This window comes from Rhinocladiella mackenziei, assembly GCF_000835555.1.
Source record: "Rhinocladiella mackenziei CBS 650.93 unplaced genomic scaffold supercont1.5, whole genome shotgun sequence".
In the NCBI taxonomy this organism is placed as follows: Eukaryota; Fungi; Ascomycota; class Eurotiomycetes; order Chaetothyriales; family Herpotrichiellaceae; genus Rhinocladiella; species Rhinocladiella mackenziei.
The window spans coordinates 363,851-387,733 of NW_013550600.1; the positions used below are offsets into that span (position 1 = coordinate 363,851).

Sequence of the window (23,883 nt, forward strand, 5' to 3'; positions counted from 1 at the left end):
TATTGTCAACACATATTCGGCATATACAGCAAGACTCGGGAATATACAAACTTCCGAGCTGACCTGAAGTTCAAACGCCGAAATCTGGAAAACGCCCTCACTCCACCACCTAAGCCCTCTTATGCCCTGATCACGAGTTCCCACCTCTTCTATCCGCATCTCGCTCAGTTCGACAGATCGTCCACGCCATTGCAGGCTACAACAAACGCCCCTCCCCCTTCAATGAATATTTCTGTTTCTGGTAGCGAGCCACAGAGGGCGGGAGAAACCGGAAAACGTGCCCTCAAAGCCAACAAGGCATGTGTGCTCTGCCGTGTACGCAAGGTCAAGTGCGATGCCGCCGTGATTGGCCTCCCCTGCAGCAGCTGTACCAGCAGGAAGTGTGCCAAGGATTGTGTACTGCCGGTCCGTAAGGGTCGGACCAGGTGAGTTGATTACTGATAGGATGGTTCATGGTTCATGGTTCATTAGGTGCGTGCTAACATAGATGGGGCCCATAGGAAAGCAATACATGTTTTACCGATTCCTAGCCATGTACGAGTATGCTTTAGATGATTGGCATTGTCACGGCTGCTTCTCTTCTCCGCCTTTCTTCTTCTCCTTCGATGATCCTTCAGAATTCCCACTAACCGTTGCCAGATTCCAGGCATCCCGGCTACATCCAACAGTAGCCAGTTAGACAGTCTCAATCAATCAAAACAATCAAAGCAACCTTCCACTTCCGATCCCCTGGACTGCCAAAGCCCACGTCAGACTGAGCCAGATCTGCTCTACCTCAATATCCTAAACGACGCCGTGAAAGAAACTGCAGAATCCAGTCGACACCACACCACTTTCAGTACCCCCTACCGTCCAAGGCCGGAAGACAGTTTTACTCCTTGGAACCGTCTATGGACCAAGCTACCCCAATTGGACGACATTGACAATGAATATCTTGTCAAGAAGGGTGTCTTTGATCTACCTCCTCCGCGCCACTTGTGAGACAATCTTGAATCCTCCATCCTCCATCTTCTTTGGGTCTTCATCTTCACTCTACTCACAGACCAAAACAACAGAGATGCCCTCATTAAGACATACTTTGACCACGTCTACCCTTTTGCTCCCGTGATCAGCAGAGCTGATTTCATTCGCGGGTATCAATCCGGCGACTGCTCGCTGTTCCTGCTCCGCGTCATATTGACACCAGCCAGTCTCCATGCGCCAGCAGATGTGCTATCCGCCTGCGGCTTTGCCAGCCGCTCGGCCGCGCAAGAGTCGTTCTTCTCCAAGGCCAAGCTGCTCCACGACTTTGCCGCCGAAGATGACCCGTTGTTGATGCTGCAGGGATCTATCATCTTGTGCATGGTGATTCTCGACCACCCCACCGACCGGGACTCTGGCTACTGGTTCCACAACGCGATCCGTCTTGCCACCAAGCTTGACCTACGCAACACGTGCGTTTCCTACTCCTGGACTGTGACACCTGTGACATGTATTGCGGGTACTAACTGCCCACGGACTCTCCGACAGGTGTGTTCGAGAAGACAAACCCCGCGAAGTCTTAAAGTTGTACAGAAGGATCTGGTGGGCTCTCTACGTACGTCCCTCGTCTCGTCACCGTGTTCTGTTCTCCCTGCTTTATGCTTACTATAGCTACGTAGTCTTTAGACATTTTCCACGTCTTTGTCAATACCAGACGCTCGCGACTACTCGAAAACACCTCCGCGATCAAGCCTAGGACGGAAGATGACTGGGAAGCGGAGGATGTCTCGGAAGCATCATCCGGCTTGCTATCGGCGGTCACGCCTCAGCAAAAGGCCTCGCCTGTTGTCCACTGCGAGTTGTCTCGAATATGTGCGTGTTGGTTCTATTCGATTCTTTGTTCTTATTCCATTTTATTTTCAATCTGTAACTGATACCACAAGCATGGCTAACTCTATTTAGTCGGACAGTGTTTGTCCATTGTGACAAACAAGCCACAGCAGGATCCTCGCCAAATGATGCACCCACTCGATGCATGGCGCAAGTCTCTCGCTGCCAAGATGCACGTGGGTGGGAATACTGGAACTGACGTGTACTATCTGAATATACAAGCCATGAGCTACAGGTTTGAGTGCATCTTGTGTCGTCTGATACGACGCTGTTGGCAGCAGTCCCGACATGCGGACTGGAGCGAGTGGGCCCAACAGCGGCTTCGGTCCGCTATTCTGGAGTTAGACACGATTGCCAAAGAGGGTGTTGGCGAGTGGTACCCTTCAGGACTTTCCCATGTCTTTGTAGGTGCCGTTTATTTCTTCCCATTTCCCATTTTTCGGACATGCTCTATAGAACGCACCAATGGAACTAACAATGGCCTTGTCAGCGTAACCACAATAACTGCGCTGCTCGCTCTACACATCGAATCGGCCCTCGATCCAGCCGAGACAGACCTCGTCCGTTCCATGGCTCGGATATCCATCAGCCAGACAATGCTTGTTCTCACCCAGGGAAAAGAAATACCCATCCTGAAAAGAGCGCTGCCGGTATTTGAGGAGATTCTTGCCAAGAAAAATCTGTACTTGGTTCCGCCCAACATTCTCGGTCAAGTACCTGCGCAGTCGCAGTCACAAGACAACAGCATGGCGGATGCGTACGCTTCGCCGCACACACAGGTCAGCGTAGTTTCGTCTCAATTGGAGCATTGTGAGAATAATCCGTCGTTCGATGTGGATTTCCTAGGATTTGATTTCTTGGACGAGTGGCAGATTGGGCAACTGGATTTTACTGGTCGATATTGACATGGGTTTCCCAAGAACGGGCGCCATCGAGGCACATGCATTATCTGGGGCAATGTTAACCGTATGGGAATCTATTAGCACACGGAGCTTGTCGATCTATCCTTTCTCCCCCCTGCAACTTCCCCGTCGTTCGCTTCAGACTAAGATGAGAAATATATGGCTAGGTAGCTCAAGTCCAATTGACCTGGGTCTTCTCTCTATCAGGAATTAAATAGAAAATAAGAAAACAATAGTAAAGTAAAGCAACCTATCTATACTATAATATTGAATCCACACTTTGTATACTTTCCATCCATCTCTAAAACTCCCACGCCGGCGCCCCATTACGTATTACGGAGGGCTAATAATACTGTCGGGACCAGCCTCCACCAAACAACCTATTCAGCCTCCGTCTCCGGCCCATTTGGCTCACCTCCAATCACGACGACGTGCCGACGACGCATCATCTCCAGCGCCTTTGCTGCTTCGGAAGCATAGTTGCACTTGGAACGTATCTGCGGACCGTACTTGTGGAACAGAAACGGGAAAGGCAGGCACGGCACCCAAGCACCAGGAACGCAGGAATGGAGCTCGCCCATTGATTTCCGAGATTCTCGTACATTCGGGTGGTAAACAGCGGAAACGCGGTGCCGAACAAGGACCGAAGCACCGAGTTGGCCGCCAGCACAGAAGCAGCATAGACGACATCTGTACCCAGGTGAGCATGTGCATTGTTGCAGAGGATCACGAAGCAAGGATCAAAACGTACAAGAGTCGACCAGATAGCTCATCAGCGAGATGAAGACCATGACAAGTCCACACGAGAAAAACATGGCGCCGATAATGGGTACGATCCAGTGCACCGACGGATACGTCGTCCACGCAAACAGGAACAGACCAATCGGAAGGACAATAGAGCCTGCCATGGCCGTACCCAGTCTGGCTTCTGGCTCGACTGCGCATCCCTCTGCCTCGGCCGCCGCGCACAGGCGCACGTAGCGCTTGTTGTCCACGCCGGCCGCCAGCGTGGCAAGACAGACGCCAATGGCGACGCCGACAAACGGAAGTCCGGCGGTGCCCTGGCTCCAGCCTCGAGCAACTTGAAAGACGATGGGAAACCCGGCAAAGAACATGTACAGTGTACCGTAGACGATAGAGATGTACAGCGACGTCGGCAAGACAATGGGTTCGCGGAACAGAAGGATCCAGGGGCGCGTGAAAGAGACCGAGAGCTCCTGCGAGAGTGTCTTGGGAGGCTGTCCCGCATCGAGCCGGGACACATATACGCTTCCTGTCATCCGGGAGAGGGCCTTGGCTCGACGTCGCAGAATGAACGGCGCGTATGTTTCGCGGGTGGCGAGCATTGTGGCAATCCAGATCACACCACCCAGTATGGCGATCAAACCGAGAATCCAGCGCCAGCCCTGGGTCTCGCCAAGAAAACCACCGGCAATGGGCCCTGAAAAAAAAAAAATTGATAAGAATTAGCAAGTGCACAAGGGCAACAATAGCAAAAATGGCAGCATGAAAGAAGGGCATCCACCACCTACCAAGTGCAGGCCCCAGAAAGGGAGCCGTGACAAACAATCCCGTCGCCAGTCCGCGCTCCGCCCTGCTGAACATGTCGGCAATGACGCCCCCGACATTCGTCATCGACGACGAACCAAACGCGCTCGCAAAGAAGCGAAGAACCAGCAAGGCCGTGATGTTGGACGCGCACGTCGCCGCCACGCTGAATGCCGTGTACGCCGTGTACGAAATCACAAAGATGGACTTGCGCCCGTACACCTCCGACAGAGGCGCCCAGATCAGCGGTCCCAGGGCGAACCCCAACACGAAGAGCGACAAGCCCAGCGTGGCCACCTCCTCGGACACGTCAAAGCGCTGCATGACGCCTTCGATGCCGCTGACGTACACCGAGCTGGCAAAGGTCACCGCAAACGTGGACAGGGACTGGAGAACGGCAACGGCCCATTTTCGCCTCTTGGAAAAACTCATGGCGTCCTGGCAGTCGTTGTGCAGGTAATCGACAATGTAGGGGTCGTCGTCTGTGCCGTTGCCGGCGTAATTCTGGTTGCAGACATCGTTGTCGAGGCGCGTGCGGAGGAGAAGAGATCGGATCCAGAACATGCGTCGGGAGGAGTCCTTGACTCGCTGGGGGACGTCGTCGGAGACAGCGGGCTCGGGAAGGACGGCCATGATGAGAACGACAGGAAGGACAGGAAGACCTGTGTCGAGATTCAAGATGCGGACGGAGGAAAACCAACGAGTTTTCATGCTTAGCCATCTTGTCACGGTGAGTAGAAATCGTGCTCGCGGTTATATAATTCACTTCGGAAGTTTGGATTCGGAGTTTCAGCGTAGCAATATTGGCGAGAAACAGAAGCCCGCGGTATTACAAAAACTGGTAGGTTTGCGGGGTAGTCCCAAAATCGCACGTACTATCAAACTGTGTGCAACTCGAGATGTATTGAATGCTCACCAAATGAGTGTGGGATTGAGCCCATCTGTATATCTATCTACGAGGTGTATACTGCCGCTGTCAATGGTGTTACACGCCAGGAGGTGAATGTTACAAAACGAGTAGGTTTGCCATGAACGATGGGTTATCGTTTGTTCAACACGTACACCAAAAGGTCAGTGAAGACTAGAAAGAGGTTTTTCTTAACAACTAACGCGTTCTGTGGTCTGTAGATACTCCTATAGACGATGCCTTCTGGCGGCAGTCACCTCCGCTACTCGGACTCGCTTCGACTGTGGTTGTAGCGGCGGGGAGAGAATGTATGAACTAACTAAAACTATCTGCTGGGGGTGGCCGCTTTACTTATATATGTTCCGTAAACGAATGTAATTTAGCGTAAGCCAGAATCCTTGGCAGAAATCCACAGGACGGTAAAATCACGTGACCCCTCCCAAAATTAAGGTTTATATTTTATTCTGCAGAAAACTGCTTCAAAATTGACACCAAGTCGTGGTTGACCTATCAAGGACGAAACTCTGGTAACACCGAGTTTTGGTCGAACCGATAGAATTGAGGGACCTCACTAGTGAGGCAAGAGGGTTGTCCGGCCTAGGCTCCATTGAGCTTTCTAGGTGCCCTAGATGGGTAAACGTAATGCTCCAACCAGTGATTGTTGATGTCGCACTTGCTGATACTCGGGGGTTGACTCCCTAAGTTGACTTGTCTGACTGACTACTTTCGCTGGTTGGGGCGCCCCATCTGCAAGACAGTTATACACTGGCTATAGGAGGGGTTCGAATCGCGTGGTGTTTTTTTTTTCCCCAAAGTGTGCGAACGAGGAGGATGATGAATAAGTTATCGGCAATAACGATAATCCTAACGATAAGGCTTGGCACAGGATAAGTCACGTGCCAACCCCTTTCATCGGATCCAGTCCATGGACCACCTCAAGGGGGTGCGATTAACTAGAGCATTTAACTAGACCCATTTAACAACAATCCCCATCGGATCCAATCCATGGATCACCTTAGGGGGTGTGATTCACCAGAGCCTCAGCGATCCTGCCCATTAGGCTTAGAGCTTCAAGCCAGTGCAGGAAGTGCTTCTGCAAAAACACATGCACGTCGTCTTCATCACGAATCTGAACCAAGCTATGCTGTATATGGTGAATCCAGTACCGGCACGCATATTGAAATGCAGGTGGGAGGCGTTGGTCGATTGTAACTGGATCAACCTCTTTTCGTAGCTGACCGGGATACCTAAGCTCACACATGTTCTCGTGCAAACCATTCTCCGCTGACAAAAATTGTAAACATCTGGTCGAAAGCAATCGATGCGTGGCCTGGTCGTCCACCCCAAAGGGTCTGTTTCGCATTTTGTCGCTCAATAGAAACTCGCCGAAGGACAGGTGGAAAGGGCGAACAGGTTCAGGATCGGGGTAAACTGCTGTCAAACAGCTGTGGCAATATGTTCCGCTATGATACTGAAACATTCAGCTATACAAGGATCTTACCAACGGAGACGACGAGTGGCGGTGGCAAATCTTCTCTATATATACGTGCGAGGCAGGACCTCAACTTGATAGAAGACAGAGAGCACACAATGTAATAATCAATGTAACAATCGAGAGATACTTCCTCTTTTCCTCTCATTGTACGACAACTTTAGATGGTGCAGGACGACATCTCGATCCAAGTCTAGAAGAGCTACCAAGGACCTCGTGGACAGCGGCTCAGCAAGAGTGACAATAGATCCAACAATTTCGCGGAACTCTTGATAGAATTTTTTTTCCTCGTCTCGATCGTCAAAGGTTTGAGCGAGGACAGGTAGGTATGTCTGTTCCATCTGCCCTAATTGACCCAATGGACCATTTCATTGAAACTCTAAGATCTTCTCAAGTCGTTTCGGAGGGCTCCATTTCAAGTCTCCAATATAACGACACACTGTCGCCGCAACAATAAATAGAAGGACGGCCACTTTGACCAAAGTTTCAAGCACTTCGTGATCCGGCCAGGAATCATTTGGTAGAGTCTGAGAAGGTAGGCGAGCATTATAGCGCTTCCGAATCTTCGAAAATTCATCCCTTAGGAAGACGGAGATGTCATGCTCAATTATGGTCTCCGGAACTTCGTGGAGGATCATGTCCTGATGGGCTTCGTTCCGAGAGAGGTCTGGGTATCGAGACAACATATATTCCCCTCCTGGCCCACCTGAACCAAATATTTCTCAAGGCTGCCGCGCAACGAAGTAAGTGAAACCCCACGAGACTGCTGCCTGACCAAAAGATTTTCCATTCTACATCTCAAACATCACTTCTCTCACTATCCCAACTCGCGGCGATGAGTTCACGACGGGTTCGAAAGGGAGATACGATCACTGGTGCCTCCTTAATTCCACTGACAAATTCAATGAGCAGTACAATCCTGCCGACCTGGGGTTAGACCTCGACTACAGAGGCAAGATAGTCACTGTGTCTATATGGCGACCGCGAATTCAAGTCAATGCTGCTGGGGGCAAAGAATTGGTTGCGCACAAAAGTTCGCCGGATCAGGTATTTCATAACTAATTAGATCTGCTTTAGTACGTACTGACATCTCTTAGGAGTTTCGCAGCGAGGATGGAAACCAAATCGGCGACTCACAAGCTGGTCTGCGCCTCCGCCTTGAAGACTTTACACTAGCCGCCTACGCCGACGAAAACGTATCCTTGGATAGTGAGATATTCATCTCTGCACATGACCTCTTTAGGTACCTCATCACCGCAGAGGAGAACGACCTAACATATAAAGCAAGCTTGAATTTCGACGCTATTAACTCTAGAACTCGAAAGCGGACTTGAGAAAGGACCCCCCCCCGGAGGAATTAGATCATGATGATGAGGAGCAGTTCGCAGAAGAGGAGAGGAGAGTCGAAGAACGGCAAAGTCGCGACGATTCGTCCTGTCATAGTGGCAGCAGGCGACAGCCAAAGCGTAAACAGCCCAGAAGACGGAGCCATCGATCCGAAGACTAAAGAGCGATGTCAAGAAAAGCGCGCCTCTTAGAAAGATGCGTGAGGCTGATAAGAGGCGATTCCAAGGTCGAGCCTTACAACTCTCTAAACCGCGACAGTTTATGATTATTCGGTTAGAGGAGCTGTACTGGATTACGCACTCGAGCAGGTTTTGTCGGAAAGAGCAAGCGAAGCTAGAACTATTTTTAATTCTCTCTATCACGTTCAAAGAAGGGCCGATCATGATGAAAGCAATGATGAGAACACCTTCCGCAACCTCGAACGATTCTGAACACCAGCAGATCTGATCCGCAACCTGGCAGGACCAGTTGCTAAAGAGTAAAGCATTCAATTCATATTCTCTTGGCATTCATTGTTTGACAGAAATCTATGGCGCTTCTGTTGTCCTGAATAAGCTCTTAAGTGATCTCTCGGTAAGGATGGTACTTCCGTTGCCCCGAACAAGCCTTTAGAAAAATCCTGAAAAAGTGATGACACTTCCGTTGTCCTGTATGCCATTAGCCGTTGCCACTCCCACAATGTGTCCCCCCGATCCTGCCATAACCCTTGCGATCTCTCTACTCAACGTTCTCCCAGAAGTAGTCCGCCCAGGCCGCAAGATCCGCGACATTAAAGACGACGTCGCCTTCTGGCGGTACAGCGGCTCGGAGTATGATTTTGTCAAATTCGAGAATCAGAGGCGCTCCAGCAACGTCATAGGCTGAGACAGTGCCTGGCTGAACGGTGACAATTGGCTGGCCGATGATATTCGACTGAGCAGTAGGACCTAGTTGTGGAGTGGGATTTTGGGTGATAGTAAGCTCTTGGACTTTTGTCGGAACTGAAGCGTTGGGACTTGGGTGGCTTCTGGTGGTTGGTCTATATGCAGGAGGCGGAGAAGAGCACCACTTTTCGACTGTTAGCGTCTTCTGTGCTAGCTTTATTGAGATGATGATGACAATCTTGACATCTCCTCCAGAGTTGACAATCCACCATGCTGCGTCATGTCTCAGACGAGGAAGCGTTTCAGAGAGTCCAGACTCAAAAACAATTGCTGGCCAGTCAGATTTCTTTTTTCGGATCGGGACGGGGCGGAATCCCATATCACCCTCTTTAGAGGAATTAGGGAGTTTGTACGTTGTCCCACCAATAGGACATAAGCAGCCTTTTGGGAGGCCCATTCCAGAAAACGCGTCATTAAGTTCCCGGGCTAGTGTGAGGTGCACAACTTCATGTTCCGCTGAGGGCATCATCTTGATAACTAATAGATTGTTATCCGCGTAATGGCTCATCCGAGTATGCTTCCCTATGCTGGCGCGCTGATGGTCAATCTTTTCAAGGTGGCCTTTTGTGACACCCCTGAAAACAAGGTATTGCTGATTCGTGCGACCGTCCATCAACGCAGCGGACTGCAAGTTGACACGTTCTTTTAGGTCTCGGATCCCTCTGTACGTATAGATACGAGCGTCTTCCAATCCCTCTAAGGGCGATATCTCCGGTGCTGAACTCTCCACTGCCGTAGTCTCTTTTGATGTAGTTGAGCTTGAGGATGACCTTGACATGGGTGTACATGTAGGTGGCCCATCGCTGGGTCTGCAAATTGTATTCATGTTGGGTTCGAAGGCCGGAAGGAGCAATGTTGAAGGAGTAAAAAAGGCTGGTAGAAGAATCAGGCAGGGAAAGTTGTTGATGAATCAGGCGCGTACTGAGGCGAGAAGTGGGAGCACTGAAGTAGAAGAGATTATGAATGATGAATTGTATGGGAGAGAAGATTGAAAGAGTTAAGGGTATAAGTTACCTCAGGTGTCACTATGAGTGATAATGCCAAGCCAGTCGCGGTGACAACGCCAAGCCAGCATTGCCTATTCTGGCCAACAGTGAACGCTCAATAGAGAGAAGCAATAGATGAAAGCGTAAGCCAGAATCCTTGGCAGAAATCCACACAGCCAAATGCTCACGTGAGAATGAAGACGCTTGCATTGAGCGAAGAGTGGATGGTCTTGGGATTTAGGGAAGAAGTACTCTAAAAGCGGCGACGCAAATTGCCCAAATTCGGCGGCAGATTTCCCTAGTTAGGGCTTGGCGTTGTGTGGCGACGCCAAGAGTGACATGCTGGCCAATAATGTAAGCTTATGGCTTGGCGTTGTCACGTGAGCACGTGAGCTCGCCGACCCATCATCGGATCCAATCCGTGGACCATGTGGCCGGGGGAGGGCACCTACTCGATAGATATCGATATCGAGATGATTCACGGATCGAATCTAGTCTGTGAACCAGCCAGAGAAGCTTTATCGATTGAAGAAATTCTATTTTGCTTCCCCAGGTATGTACCAGGTACATAGGTACCAATTACATAATACCCGAAGTTGGCGCGAGCCGAATTTGGTGCCAAGTTTTGTGCCTGCATACGTTCCCGGCGGATTGGAATAATCATTTGCCATCCAATGAGGATACGCCGTTTGATTAGTCATGCTTAGTTAGGGAATCGATTCATGAGTCGATTCCTAGCAAGTGCTCCACGACCTTGCAATCCTCCTCGACAAGTATGATCGTGCCTGTCTTCTTGGCCCATGGTTTCGATGTCAAATCTTCCGATGTGCTATTCCTGAGGGGAAGGGGAGGAGAAGGGGATTGACAAGGACGAAAGCTCTTCGAGCCAGACCAAAGCATTATCATAGCCATTAACGCGAGAGCTTTGTCTCGATTGAAGACACATGTCACGTGGTACGCTAGGCCTATTTAGGACTAGAACACTAGAGCACTTGTTTACTTCCGCCACCCACACAACCCTCAAAACAAGACACAGATAACAGCGACTACTTCAGTCAGCCTTTGCCATTGCGGTATTCCCTTGCTCCTTTTCTTTCCCCTCTTGTCCCAGATATGACAGCATGATTCAGAAGATGATACAGCAGAGTACCGGAAAAGGAATGGGAGGAGGAAAAAGCTTCTTGATCAGAGAAATCCAACCACCTATCATCTCTTAAGAATTTTCTTCATCTATGATCGTGAATTTTCCATTCGTATTTTCATCTCTATGATCCACACCCTTGAAAGAAACCGTTCCGATCACACCACATAGCGATACAAGGGCGACTTATCTCCAAGATCGAGAAGTTCCTCTGCACGACGAACTCATTAGCCAACATGCCGTCTTCCGGGCCCATCGAGGAAAGCACTTACCTTCTGAATACTTCGCCCTTATCTCTTCCTCGCTCGTGAGATCTCTCTTCTTATTGAGTACCCCGTACGCGATCCGAAGCACGAACGTAGACACAATCGCCGCAGCCACCATGCCCGTTCCAATCCCATATCCCAACCAGTAATGTGGCGCCTGCTCCGCGAGAAAGATATTCGATCCAATCGCACCGCCCATGTTGCCGATCGAAATCAACAATGCCATGCCGACCGCGCGCTTCCATGTTGGGGCCAGATTATTACCGACCCAAGACAAACACCCGATCAAAGGGGGATAGACACCGGCCGGGATCGTAAAGAGGAACGCATATGTCAGCCCGGGGAGTTTCGGATGCGGAATCGAAAGCAGCCCAATGAATCCCACCAATGCCACGCTGAAGGGAACCACGATGAAAGGCCATCGCGACTGATGTCTGTCCGCGAGCACGGAGAAGAAAATCGTACTGCACACGCCGAGAAAGTAGACGGGTATCGTCAGCAATTGGGCCTGTGCAGACGAGTATCCTAGCTCGAGTATGATGGTGGGGGCAGAGTACGTGAATCCGTACAAGCAGATGCTGTTGCCCCAGTAGATGATGACCGTAAAGTAGATCTTCCAGTCCGTCAAAGCGGCGCGGAGGTATCGCCATTTGAAGCTGTCTCGTGTCCGAACAGTACCGGCGGAGGTTCCTGCGTCTTGGACGAGGCGGCGGTTGATGAAGTCGCGCTCGGCTTGGGTGAGAAAGCTGGCGGTTTCAGGAGAGTCGGGCAGGGTCCAGGGCAGGGTAGTGCCGACGACGACGGTGAAGATGCCTTCAAGGATGAAGATCCACCGCCAGCCTCCGAGGCCTAACATCCAGAGATTAGAATGTCGATTGAGCAAAGGGCGGGGGGCAGAGGACGGATCGGAGATGAGAAGAATTACCTGCGACGCCGACCATGTTTTCAATGGCGAAGGCCAATAGGCCGGAAAATGCACTGGCCATAGAAGCGGCGGAGAAGAAGATGGAGAGTCGGGTTTGGACTTCAAAGCGGCAGTACCAGGTGGTCAAGAGGTAAGTGGCCGCAGGGAAGAAGCCACTTTCTGTAAGACCGAGTAGTGTCCGGGTGATGATGAGACCATGGTAGTTTTGTACGATTCCTTGGAGTGTCATGACCTAGGACGCAGAAGTCAGCGAGATAAATAAGGAGAGTGACGGTGCATGACGTACGATACCCCATGAAACCATCAAGATACAGATCCACCAGGATGGTCGCATGAGCTTGAGGACGATGTTGCTGGGGACTTCGAATATCGCGTACGGGAAAAAAAAGACCTGGATCCTTTGTGAGAATGGGCAAGCGATGGAAAGATGAGGAATATACAGTCAGTGCCAAATTGTATTGCTTCCCAGTCAGGTTGAGGTCTTTGTTCATTCCAGCGACTTTGGCATTGCCGATATTGCCTCGATCCAAGAAGGCGAGGACGTAGAGCAAGGTCAACATAGGCAGGAGCCGATAGTCGACCTTTCGTAGGATTCGCTTGGTCTCTTTGTCATCGTATCTTGGAAGCTGTGAGGAGGTCAGTGGGGGAATTACAATGAGGGAAGCTCGAACAACGTACATTGGAGTCATCAAGGCCGGCATGTTCATCTAGGCCAGGTTTTTCAAGATGAATTGGGTCACCAGTTTCGGTGAAGATTTCTTTTACCATTGTCGATTGCTGGTATGAGATCTTCGAAGGCAGATTGGCGAAATGAACTCGTGAAACGCGAGGAAAATCGGGTCCCCTTTGTATCTATGGTAGATCGTACTGGCCATTCGCCTGGTGATACAAAATCCGAGAGTACCCCACTTTGCTCTGAGACTGGGAATATCACGAAGGACAGTATTCGTGCAGAAATATACCGGGGCGAGGACCGTCCATAGGAACACGGGCCGTGGGCCGGTCGTGGACCGTGGACGGACCTCTGATTTCATCGTAGACGGGCGAGCAAAGTCCAATGAAGGGAAGATACTTCCAGGTTGGATGGGGCCGAAGACTCCATGGGGAGTACGACGGTAAACTTAATGAGGTTTAACATGCAAGCAAATGTTGGAGAAGTGTGGAGCGAGGAGGGCACAATACCACTTTACCGCATATCTTTACTGCATGCAATCTTCAAATGCCGACATTGAAAATTTCGCCGCACTGTCAATCCTTGATTCTGTAATACAATATCCGAGACCATACCGAGGTCCATTGAACAAAGCACAAAGAATATGGAGACAAAGCTGCCGATTTACCACTACCTCCCAAATCGGTGGTTCTGGCGAGCGGCGACGTGTCTTCAAAGCGGCTCTCTACTGTAACCCTCCTTCTGTGTTTTATCTCGCCCTACATGCCGGCACCGCTCCTTCACGCTTCCCATTGAACATCAAGTCGTTCCTGAAATTTCTTGCACATTGGTTTTGGTAACTTCGTAGCTCGGAGAGATCGAACCGGGTTCGAGATCTATCGGGAACGGCGCAATTGCGTTTAAGACGGATCAATGCAGGGAGAGCGCGAAGAGCGGCCGGCGTAGCGTGGAATCGACCGTCGCGGTACTGAACGATCTATGTCGGAGTCTTCGACTGATGCCGAGTTAACGAGAGTGGCGAGGGCGTGGGAAGTACAATCCAAACAAGAGGCAGTGGTGAGTTGTTCGGGAGAGAAGAGAACTGCTCGAGCCATCCTGGTAGGAAGAACTTGGTGATCCGCATGAAGAGACCTCTTCGCACGCAAAATCCTTCTTGAGTCAGTGCTCAAGACTGCCCATAATACAACCGTTGTTTGTCGACCGGTTTCTTTCCAGCTTCGAGGTGAACATTTTGGCCCGAGCGCCCAGCAAGTCTGCGAGAGCAAGTCAATTCACGTGACTTATATCATTATTGATCAGTGCAAAAAGAAATAATCTTCCCTTCGCTCGTCGTGCTATCGCGTGTCTACATTGTACTGACAGGAATGGCCTGCGGCCCCATGTTTTATTTTTCATTTCTCTCCGAGCTGGTTCAGTTAAGATGCTTTCTTACATTCTACACCATGCTTCCGAAGCTAGCAAGTCCTCATTTCTTCTTGGACTGCCGCTTCATCGCGGCCGTCATCATCTGCAGCTCCTTTGGGCCATACCTCATCTCGAAGAGTCGCTCGCAGCGCCATCGCAATTCTCGACCAATAAGGCTATCCATCCGACAACGCACTGGATGGAGCCCCCCTAGATAGACATCCTCGATGTCTGCCACCCTGTTGTCCTCTGTATCAACACTGTGGGCATGATAACGATACGTGCCTGTTTTGTGATGCAAGAGATTGTTTGGCATCCACTGCCTATCGTGCCTCCCTGGCCCCTTTCGCCTTCCACGTCTCATTCGTGGCACGGCGAGGCCGCTTTTGAGGACTGCCCGTGTCATGACGAGCCGTGGACTCGGTAGATGACGAGTATCGTTTTCGAGTTCGTGTTGCCTGGGTGGCAGTGCCAGGATCAGATCCGATAACATCTTCTGAGTCAAGGGAGGCGACGGGAGTGGATGTTGTGGAAAGGGACTGATGTTTTCTATGATTCCGCAGGTCAGAATCGGGGACGAGATACAATGGCACGGGAATGGGAACAAGAGTCATAGATTGCAAGTCTGCAGCACGAACTCAGCCTAGCCGCTCCAACCTCTCTTGCGTAACCACGATCCAACGGACTGGCTTCCCCGATCACCTGCACGCACTCCAATCACACAAAGACCCGATTACTTGCGTCGCATTTCATCCTGTTTACTCATCACTTGCATCAGGCTCAGAAGATTGCACTACTAAGATTTGGGATTGGGAACTGGGAGAATTAGAGAGGACAGTTAAGGCTCACACAAAGGCCGTTCTTGACGTCGATTTTGGAGGTCCAAAAGGAGATATCCTGCCATGTTCTGGCGATCTTACAATCAGGTTGTGGGATCCCAAAAACGAGTACAAGAACATTCGAACCCTTCTGGGCCACGATCACTCCATTTCCGCTGTTCGATTTGCATCGCCTTTCTTCCCAAACCTCCTCGTGTCCGCTAGCCGAGATAAATGTCTTCGGATATGGGATGTTCTGACAGGATATTGCTTGAGAACAATTCTTGGCCACACTGATTGGGCCCCAACCTCTTTCGATGGCCAATGGCTATTGTGGGCCAAAAGCCGATGGGATCTCCAAAAATATCAGTTCTGGCGAAGGAAAAATCCGATGTGTCATTGCTACAGGAAGTGTCGATTGTACAGTGCGAGTGTTTGTCTGACATGGTAATGAGGATGCTCATGGTCAAGAAGAGGCCTCTTGAGCGAATGGCTGGAATCTCTAGGTTTGTGTACACACCACTTCAGGAGCGTTCTTGCAAGGAAAAGGGATTGATCTGGCATTTCTGGGGCTTCACTTTGGCCATGCTCTCGTGGTACGGTAATGAACTAAAGTGCATAGTGGACCTTTATCCTAGGGTCCGTAAAAGAAGTACTTCGGTTGAATACCGGAGCGTGTGGTGTATGTTGTATCGAAAGTCAGTTGGCAAGAGTTTGCATGCCAAAGTCATGGAGAAGGTCGGCGACGTAAGCCACCATGCCTTTTATGATGCAGGTGAGGCGTGCTGGGGAACTCGAGTCACAAACGATCAAGGAAAGCCAGTCTCCTGAACCATTAAATACACTTACGAGCTGTGATTAGACGAACACGTGATCAGATGTATAGGACCATGAAAAGAAGAAAATAAGATTTGGGAGGATATGCGGTTGACCCAAAAAATGCCAAGATTCCAGCAAGCAGGAGAAATAGTAGTGTCTCAGGAACCTGGGAATGGAACAAATAGCCCCCAACTAGTGAAACTATACAAGGGTAATTTCTGTTAGCAGCTGTAAGCGATCTGAATTTGGCGTGTCATTCCAGAGTCATTAGACCTGCCCACCATATTTCCGAGGGTCTCCCATAGTCTCTTCGAGTCTATAATTGGTCATTTGTGTCATTTGATTTCTTGGATTGCCCACTTCCGGCGTCTACTATATACGGAGTACCAAAGTGCACACGTCTTCAGCACCCAGTCGCGCCCAATTAAATACCGTCTCGTCGGTTAGGCCATCTGCAACAACTCCTAGCTTATCTAGCAAGCAATAAGAAGAATTGTGCATCCGGCCTGAAGAGCTGGTCCTGTTTCTCGAGGCTCAGATTTACTGCAACAATAAGCACATTGAGATTGCGGTGAGGCCGTCTTCAGATCTTCAAGATACTTTGCACATCCGAGATAGAGTTTCTTGGTTTTGCTTTTGTTTAGGTTAAAGGAAAAACCCGAGGTTATGGATATGTCTCATGGTGTCTCGCATGAGGCTGGGCCATATTCAGAGCTCGAGGTGCTGTCGTCAGAGAAAACAGTTCATCCGGCGCCTCAGCTTCATGTTGAACCCAATTGTCAGGCTTCAGCCGAACAAGACGGGGCTCACAAGCAGGGTCGCGAATATGCCCACGAGAATTCCGCTCTGATAGTGATTCCCGCGGAAGATCTTCCAGACGCAAAGTATGCTGCTGCGACATATCTCAAGCCCGTCACAGTGTATCATGGCAGATGGAAGCGAAAGAAATGGATTATTCTCTTCGTTGTTGCTCTTATTGCGATGGGCGCTATTGTCGGGGGTGTCGCAGGCGGCCTTTTGTCCGAACATTCTGGAGCTAAAGATACTTCAGCATCGCCATCCTCTTCACCTCCTGTGAGCACAGCTACAGCCCCACCAGCAATGTCGGGCACAGCCACGTCACTGGCATCTTACGGCTACCCGACCGCGGTGTCTTGGGGCTACCCACACATGGAGATCTTCGCTCTCAATTCATCCATGTACCCCGAATGGAAATACCGGCCACAGAATTCAACAACGAACTCCGAAAATGGAGGCTGGCAGCCAGCGAGCAATAGCGTCGAACCATTTATCCAGCTCGACAACAAGACCGCAGCGGACGAGTTTGGCGTGTCCGCCATCACTCGTAGCCCTACAGACGTGGACATCTTCATCACAGGCGCAGATCAGCAGTTGTGGCAGAAATACCACAATACAATGACAAACTGGCCCGCAGACTGGGTCCTGCTCGCCGGCTCTCACCTTAGCCCTCCCACTGCTGTCTCGTGGGCACCTGACAGACTGGACATTTTCACCATCAATTCCGACCACGTTCTATCCCAGAAATGGTACACCAGTGCGAGCGGATGGGAACCATACTACACATTTTCCTCACAATTCTCCTTCAAAACGTACGCTCCCACCGTTGTGTCCTGGGCCGAGGACCGGTACGATATCTTCCTTGTCGGCAGCGAAGACCAATCCCTGTATCACAAGTACTACGACGGGGAAAGCTGGGAACCAATTGATTTCGAGAAGCTAGGCGGGTTTTGCACCTCCAGGCCCGTCGCCGTGTGCCGGCAAAAGGGTAAAACAGACATCTTCGTCCGCGGCGGGGACGCTGGATTATGGCACATGTCTTTTTCGCAGGACGTGCCGACGCCGCAGCAGTGGTCGAATTGGACCTCGCTTAGTGGCAGAACGGCGATGCAAGCCGAGCCAGAGGCAGTCAGTTCTGACTCAAACACTCTCCATGTGTTTGTTTGGGGAGCGGACAATGCGTTACTCTACAAGAGTTACGACGCCCGGACAAATTCCTGGACGCCTAGCAGCGGGTTCCATACATTGGGCGACAGCCTTTCGGGTCCGCCGAAGGCGGTCTTTGATGGCCAAAGTGTTCACGTCTTTGCATACCTGAAGGGTGGACAGCTTGGCCACAAGAGCTTGGATATCGCTTCCAATGCTTGGAATCCTGTCCAGCAGTTCGAGCTGCTTGGCAGTGTTTGATAGGGCATGAATTACAATGTCTCTTATCCTACTTCAAGGTCACGGGGCGTACTGGGAACGCTGAATCCGTTGACAAAGGACCGAAGGGTGCGACAACGGGCGTGGATAATTTTTCCGGTCAATCCTCGACTTCCGGTATGAAGCATATATTCTCTGCACGACGGACGGCGCCGCCACTGCTTGTCGATACTGGCAGCTCGTTGACTGCTTCATCAGGCATTTGAACGCCACGCCTGTCGGCCTCGAATACGGATCTTTGCACAAGTGTCTGTAGCGTCTGGCCTATGTTTGAACGCTACAGTATCGCCTAAAGTATTCACAATCTGTCGAGGAATTTGCCTATTACACGTCCCAAAGCATGGTCTCTTGGTCAGCAGCATGAGGGGACAGCAGCGGTGAAACCAAGCAAGGCAGGCCGCAGATACAGTCATTGGCGATTGACTCCCCCTCACTTTTCGAATCCTTCACGCATTGGGCCAAAGAGACTATTTTCCGTTTAGGGCAGTCATAGACGAAATACAGACGGCACGTCTGGTCCTAAAGACGTTCCGTCGTATTCACCTACACTGGCCTAGCAACGGCCCACCGCTTGTCAAATCTACTTCGGTGAACATCGACAAGTAAGCAGCCGCAATACCCCGTGCCCACATTATGTCGTGCTTTTATCAGCTTCTATCACGTTCCCCGATGGCCTTATGAAATCAACGTGACTAATTAGGACTTTTGTAATAGCTTCGGAGGAACCTTCACCGACTACCTTTGGATCCTTGGAAACAGTATGCTAGGAACTCTATCATCGGATATCTGGGATATAAAGTATCAGCACCAACAGCATGCGACAATTCTGTTAAAGATATTCAAGGACAACACTTTTCAACTTCACGCAGTTGGCCAATTGTACTTCTGTTCCTCAACGCCCCCAACATCTACACGTTGACAATGCAGCCACCATTCCCAGCTCCGGTCGCTGAATGGCATAATAACACTTACGACGCTATCAATCCAACACGGCCCGAGATGTCCCAAGCTAGCAGGACCATCGTGATCACAGGTACCGGTCACGGTATCGGCAGAGAAGTTATCGATGCGTTTGCTCAGGCCGGAGCCACATTATCCACATTCTTGGTCACACACAGAGGACTCTTGAGGAGACAAAGGGGCCATTGAGACGAAATACCCTGACGTGAAAGTTATAGCCCATGTTCCCGATATCGTAGATACACCTGCAGTTGACAAAGCTGCCCAAAAGATTGGATCTTGGGATGTCATTATTGCCAGTGCAGGCTATATCCCGAACCTTGCTCCCATTGACAATAGCGACGCTGACGAATGGAGGAAGACCTTTGAGGTATGGTCTACATGTCGCTTGAGATACCAATGCTGAACGAAGCAGATTAACGTCAAAGGCAGCTATGTGCTTACCCGTGCATTTCTTCCATACAAGAAAGCTGGCGGCACCATCATTGCTTCCTTGAGTGGCTTTGCATTCTTTCCTCCATCCCTGCCTATTCTCTCCGGCTCTGGATCGACTTTTGGACGGAGAAACCTCGATCATTAAAAAAAGGCCTGCAGTGCTCTGTAGGGACTTGTCGAACTGGGGAACAACTTGAAATGTATTGAATGCTCTGTTCTCTATCTACTTGTCGAGGTATTCAGGCTTCTTTTATAGACATGCGAATACTACGTCGTTACGCAGAGCAACCATCAGTAACGTCGTCGTCTATGGAAACCTCTTGCCAGTCTTTCAGCGGTGGGGCCTATACACAATAGCCCTTTGTTCAACACGTGACCAACCGAGCTCAACAGGGGGGGGTATTATTCTGTACACCAACTTTTGTTATTCTGTACACCGGAAAACCTGCTTATTCTGTACACCATGCCTCAACTCTCCTTATTCTGTACACCACCACCTCTCTCTCGCCTTATTCTGTACACTTAACGCTCTCATCCTGTTATTCTGTACACCGCGCTAACAGAGCTTGTTGCCGTTGGCCCGGCGATGGCGAGAAAACACTAGTAAGTGGCGTAGCTGTGGAGGGGTGACGCGTTAAACTCTCCCCGTTATAGGTGGTTGCGAAGCAATAAACACATTTGATTCCCTTTTCCTTGGTAGATAAGTACCGTGCATTTTGAGCTTCTCTGTATACTTTGTAAATTATTGTGGCCTACACAGCCGGATTTGTGTAGAGATCCCCTGCACGGTCGATACCTCGTGCTGACTAAGGTAACAAACCAGCGCCCATAGGCTTGGGAGGACCGCTCATAAGCCGGAGGGGGAAACCGCCCATGAACCGGGGGGAAACCGCCCATAAGCCGGGGGGCAACTGCCCCGCTTATGGGCGGTTCCCACCCAAGCCTATGGGCGCTGGTTTGTTACCTTAGTCAGCACGAGGTATCGACCGTGCAGAGGATACCATCGTTAACCATCATTTCTGCATTCTATATAGGCAGACTTAGGTGTTGTGACATCACGTATCTTCGAACTGCGCAGATAACCGGAAAAATAAAAATCCGGACCAATCAAAAGCGGTGTACAGAATAACAAAATGTGGTGTACAGAATAACATTACCCCTCAACAGGTGCCGGTCGTGATTTCTGAGATTCTCTCCGCGTTTCGACAGCTCCTCTGTCTCTTGTTGTTCGAAGAGCCTCGCACTTAGCCTTCTCGCCTTTTCGAGGGAGTTTGCTGTGGCGTTGTTAGTAGTGCGCGCCCCCTTTGTGGTGAGGTTGGGCATCAACGAGCCGTGCCGTTCCCGAAATCGCCCATCGGTCCCTGACGAAGAATGAGCCAATCCCAAAATGCCCCGGCTGTCAGCAAGCGAAGATTCTCGGTCCCGCACTCGACAGGAGCCCCCTCATTCGCCCTACTGCATTCGCTACTTGATGCTTTAAGCTTTCTTGAGGAAGAGGTGACGTAAACCAAGACCTCCGCGTCGTTGGCCATTCGTATTCCGTAACTTACAGCCACTGTCAGTGGTAACTAATCGGCTTGGCGATCAGGGAAAACATCATTTCTTCCCTGAACTGCGGGAAACCTCCTCGCATCGTTCAGCCCGACTTGCAGCCTGTATGCATCAGCTTGTGGCTTTGATGGTCTGCTGAAGATATTTGAGGCAGATCGAAGATGGCATGACAGGCCAATCTATAGTGCCCTTGGACGGATATGGGATGCCATGGCGAAGCGAGAGAGGATCGTGGACCAGTGTATGGTCCGCGACAGCCTCAGGGGCGAGAGGTAACCGTACCGCGCATCACCATCCAGTGGACTGGCGCATATCGGAGCACCATCCTCTGCAAAAAAAGGAACGTCAGCGTCATGACGGCCCAGACCGTGACAAGCACCGCGCATTGCGCTTATAATGAAGACACAGTTTGCCTCGACGGCTCTTGAATTACTCTCCCAAGTTCACTCGCCATGGCCTCCAACGACTGCTCGCTCGAATCGCAGCAACACCAAATTGAAACATCCCAGATCCTCTATGACGCAGACATCACTGGCCTGGGGGTACGCGCCGCCTTGTGTCACAATGCCGGTGCTTATTGCCTTTATGGTAACATCTCTCACGGCCTTGATTGCCCTCTCAATTGGTCTCGTCACGGACTCGATACCACTAAATCTCACGAACAATGTTGACGATCACGTCCGAGACGCCTTGCGAGGTGTTTACCTCACGTTGCGGAAAGTCCTTCGGATTCACGGACGCAGTCTTGCTCAAGACCATGAGCACCGACTGGACCGCATCAAAGTCCTCGAATCTTTCATGATCTCTGTCAGCGACCAGATACTCGTCTCTGAAATTGCCATACTAGTAGCCGCCTTCTCACGATCCTCCGATCTGTCCATTTACTCGGCGAACATGGTCACATCACTTGCCCTCCTCGCATCATCAGTCCATCTGGCCACACTCCCGGTAATCAAGGATTACAGTCAAAGTAACATCGTGATAACGACTGCGAAAATAGTGTTGATGATGCTCGCTTGTTTATCGCTGGTGACGCTCCTGATCTTTCAGGCATCTGCGACTTGGTATCAACACGCTTACTTCAAGTGCGGTGTTCGAGCGCTGCGTGTGCCCTCGGACGCTTTGACCGGGATCGACGCTTACCTTTTTCCTTTACTGGTTCTTTATGCCCATTACGAAGCGATTCGATACTTCGTTCTCCCAAGGCGAGACACTCCTCCTGCGCCCTCAACAAATAGTCAGGCTACTACCCGTTCAAATTCGAACGGCGCCAAATCGACCCATGAAACCGAACAGTGCTCAATCAAGACCTACAAAGAGTTTTCGTCGTCGAAGTATGCTTCAGTATTATGCGGAGGAACGTCGAAAGGGTTCTCACAAAGTCATGTTTGTTTCCTTTTGCGAGTCATGGGCGTTTGGAGAATGCTGTGATTCTTTCACGTTCCGACTATTTTGGCTGGCTTCATCATACGCTTACGGAACCGCAGACGTCATCTCGGTGCGTTCGCACGCGGACGGGATGGCTGGTGATCCCAACGAGTGGGGCTTTGGACAAATTGTCCCACTCGTGCTGTTGCTTCTGCCAGTGCTGACCGCGACGCAGCACCTCCTAGGTATGTGACAGTGCAACATGTTTTCAATGCCACAGTTAACACGTACGACAGATTATCGCGGTCTCCTGAAGCGAAGCAAGAAAGGCCCGAATACCCAAGGATCCGTCAGTCCCCCACAATCTGAACCAAGTCCGTCGAATTCGGACGCTCCAACGGATAGATCCCATCCTACCTCTGTCCTGGAGGCGCAGGAAGTCAAAGATCCAGACATGAGAAAGAACTCTGCCACTACGGCTTCGACAAGCACTCTGCAAGCATCAGATCCTCACAGCACAGCTCAAGGCATTGTAATGCCACAAAATCCAAGCTTGCCCTCAGAAGGAGGACTTTCCCCGCCATTGACGGCTCAACGGGAGCCTCCTGAGCCTGCGAAACGCAGTATTGCGACCAAAAACTGGCTGCAAACCGCGGATGTACTCGAACGATGGGCCATGAGCGACCAATCTCCGCTGGATGAAAACTATCCGCACCGAGTTGATGCCATTTCCTGGACGCCTGTGCGCCTCTGGGTGTGGTGGTACCTAATATTGATGGGACCCTTCGCAATCATCTATGGCGTCGCGCTCACGGGCATCTTTGGAAGTTCCGTTTCCTTGGGTTTCAACATCACGTGGGCAGTTATCATTTCCCGAGTATCGATTGGAAACTGGCTGCTGAATCGTTTCTCCAAACAGCATCATCATTTTCGGTACGATGAAGAGCAACCCAACCCCGCTACGGTGATTACGACTACCAACGCGATTCGTGGGGACAACGAAGCTCACGCGGACCACGAAGCTCCTCCGGTGGGTGGTGATTGATGACTGTTCGAGAAATGCATCTGAAAAAATGTGTGAGAAGGGTCAGCGTCAATGAAGTCGCTTCACTTTGCTCCCAACGCTTTGTCGTTGGTCCGATGTGAGCGCATCGATTTACCCGCATGTGGCTGCTTGGCGCAGTTTCGGTCCATTTCTGACGATGGGCTCTGGAGAGAGGATGCCAGTGTCCATAGGGATTTTTCAAGTGGCGATGACTCTTTGGCTTTCGCAAAAACCTCTTAAAGGGCATTAATGGGGTGTCACGTGCAACTACCAGGACGGGCCTGTATAGATTTTTGTAC

The 23,883-nt window shown here is 50.6% G+C and overlaps 7 protein-coding genes across 7 annotated transcripts; 5 read left to right on the forward strand and 2 right to left on the reverse strand.

Moving 5' to 3' along the window:
• Positions 1 to 222: 222 nt before the first annotated feature.
• On the forward strand, positions 223 to 2,756 carry Z518_06607 (uncharacterized protein; the record flags this gene model as incomplete). The annotated part of the gene is made up of 7 exons (XM_013414739.1): positions 223 to 425; positions 618 to 977; positions 1,056 to 1,433; positions 1,510 to 1,576; positions 1,641 to 1,833; positions 1,924 to 2,259; positions 2,308 to 2,756. 7 exons carry the CDS (start codon positions 223 to 225, stop codon positions 2,754 to 2,756), a joined length of 1,986 nt encoding a protein of 661 aa, XP_013270193.1.
• Positions 2,757 to 3,133: 377 nt separating this feature from the next.
• Z518_06608 (uncharacterized protein) lies at positions 3,134 to 4,934 on the reverse strand (the record flags this gene model as incomplete). The annotated part of the gene is made up of 4 exons (XM_013414740.1): positions 3,134 to 3,250; positions 3,307 to 3,443; positions 3,505 to 4,194; positions 4,286 to 4,934. 4 exons carry the CDS (start codon positions 4,932 to 4,934, stop codon positions 3,134 to 3,136), a joined length of 1,593 nt encoding a protein of 530 aa, XP_013270194.1.
• Positions 4,935 to 7,535: 2,601 nt separating this feature from the next.
• Positions 7,536 to 8,034, forward strand: Z518_06609 (uncharacterized protein; the record flags this gene model as incomplete). Its single annotated transcript, XM_013414741.1, has 3 exons — positions 7,536 to 7,550; positions 7,613 to 7,747; positions 7,798 to 8,034. 3 exons carry the CDS (start codon positions 7,536 to 7,538, stop codon positions 8,032 to 8,034), a joined length of 387 nt encoding a protein of 128 aa, XP_013270195.1.
• Positions 8,035 to 11,255: 3,221 nt separating this feature from the next.
• Positions 11,256 to 13,056, reverse strand: Z518_06610 (uncharacterized protein; the record flags this gene model as incomplete). Its single annotated transcript, XM_013414742.1, has 6 exons — positions 11,256 to 11,308; positions 11,370 to 12,212; positions 12,289 to 12,520; positions 12,575 to 12,679; positions 12,729 to 12,914; positions 12,967 to 13,056. The coding sequence occupies 6 exons, from the start codon at positions 13,054 to 13,056 to the stop codon at positions 11,256 to 11,258; spliced, it is 1,509 nt and encodes a 502-aa protein (XP_013270196.1).
• Positions 13,057 to 16,668: 3,612 nt separating this feature from the next.
• On the forward strand, positions 16,669 to 18,207 carry Z518_06611 (uncharacterized protein; the record flags this gene model as incomplete). Its single annotated transcript, XM_013414743.1, has 1 exon — positions 16,669 to 18,207. One exon carries the CDS (start codon positions 16,669 to 16,671, stop codon positions 18,205 to 18,207), a length of 1,539 nt encoding a protein of 512 aa, XP_013270197.1.
• A 939-nt stretch (positions 18,208 to 19,146) lies between these two features.
• Z518_06612 (uncharacterized protein) lies at positions 19,147 to 19,765 on the forward strand (the record flags this gene model as incomplete). Its single annotated transcript, XM_013414744.1, has 3 exons — positions 19,147 to 19,258; positions 19,404 to 19,555; positions 19,601 to 19,765. 3 exons carry the CDS (start codon positions 19,147 to 19,149, stop codon positions 19,763 to 19,765), a joined length of 429 nt encoding a protein of 142 aa, XP_013270198.1.
• A 1,970-nt stretch (positions 19,766 to 21,735) lies between these two features.
• Z518_06613 (uncharacterized protein) lies at positions 21,736 to 23,584 on the forward strand (the record flags this gene model as incomplete). Its single annotated transcript, XM_013414745.1, has 3 exons — positions 21,736 to 22,552; positions 22,659 to 22,784; positions 22,836 to 23,584. The coding sequence occupies 3 exons, from the start codon at positions 21,736 to 21,738 to the stop codon at positions 23,582 to 23,584; spliced, it is 1,692 nt and encodes a 563-aa protein (XP_013270199.1).
• Positions 23,585 to 23,883: the final 299 nt, after the last annotated feature.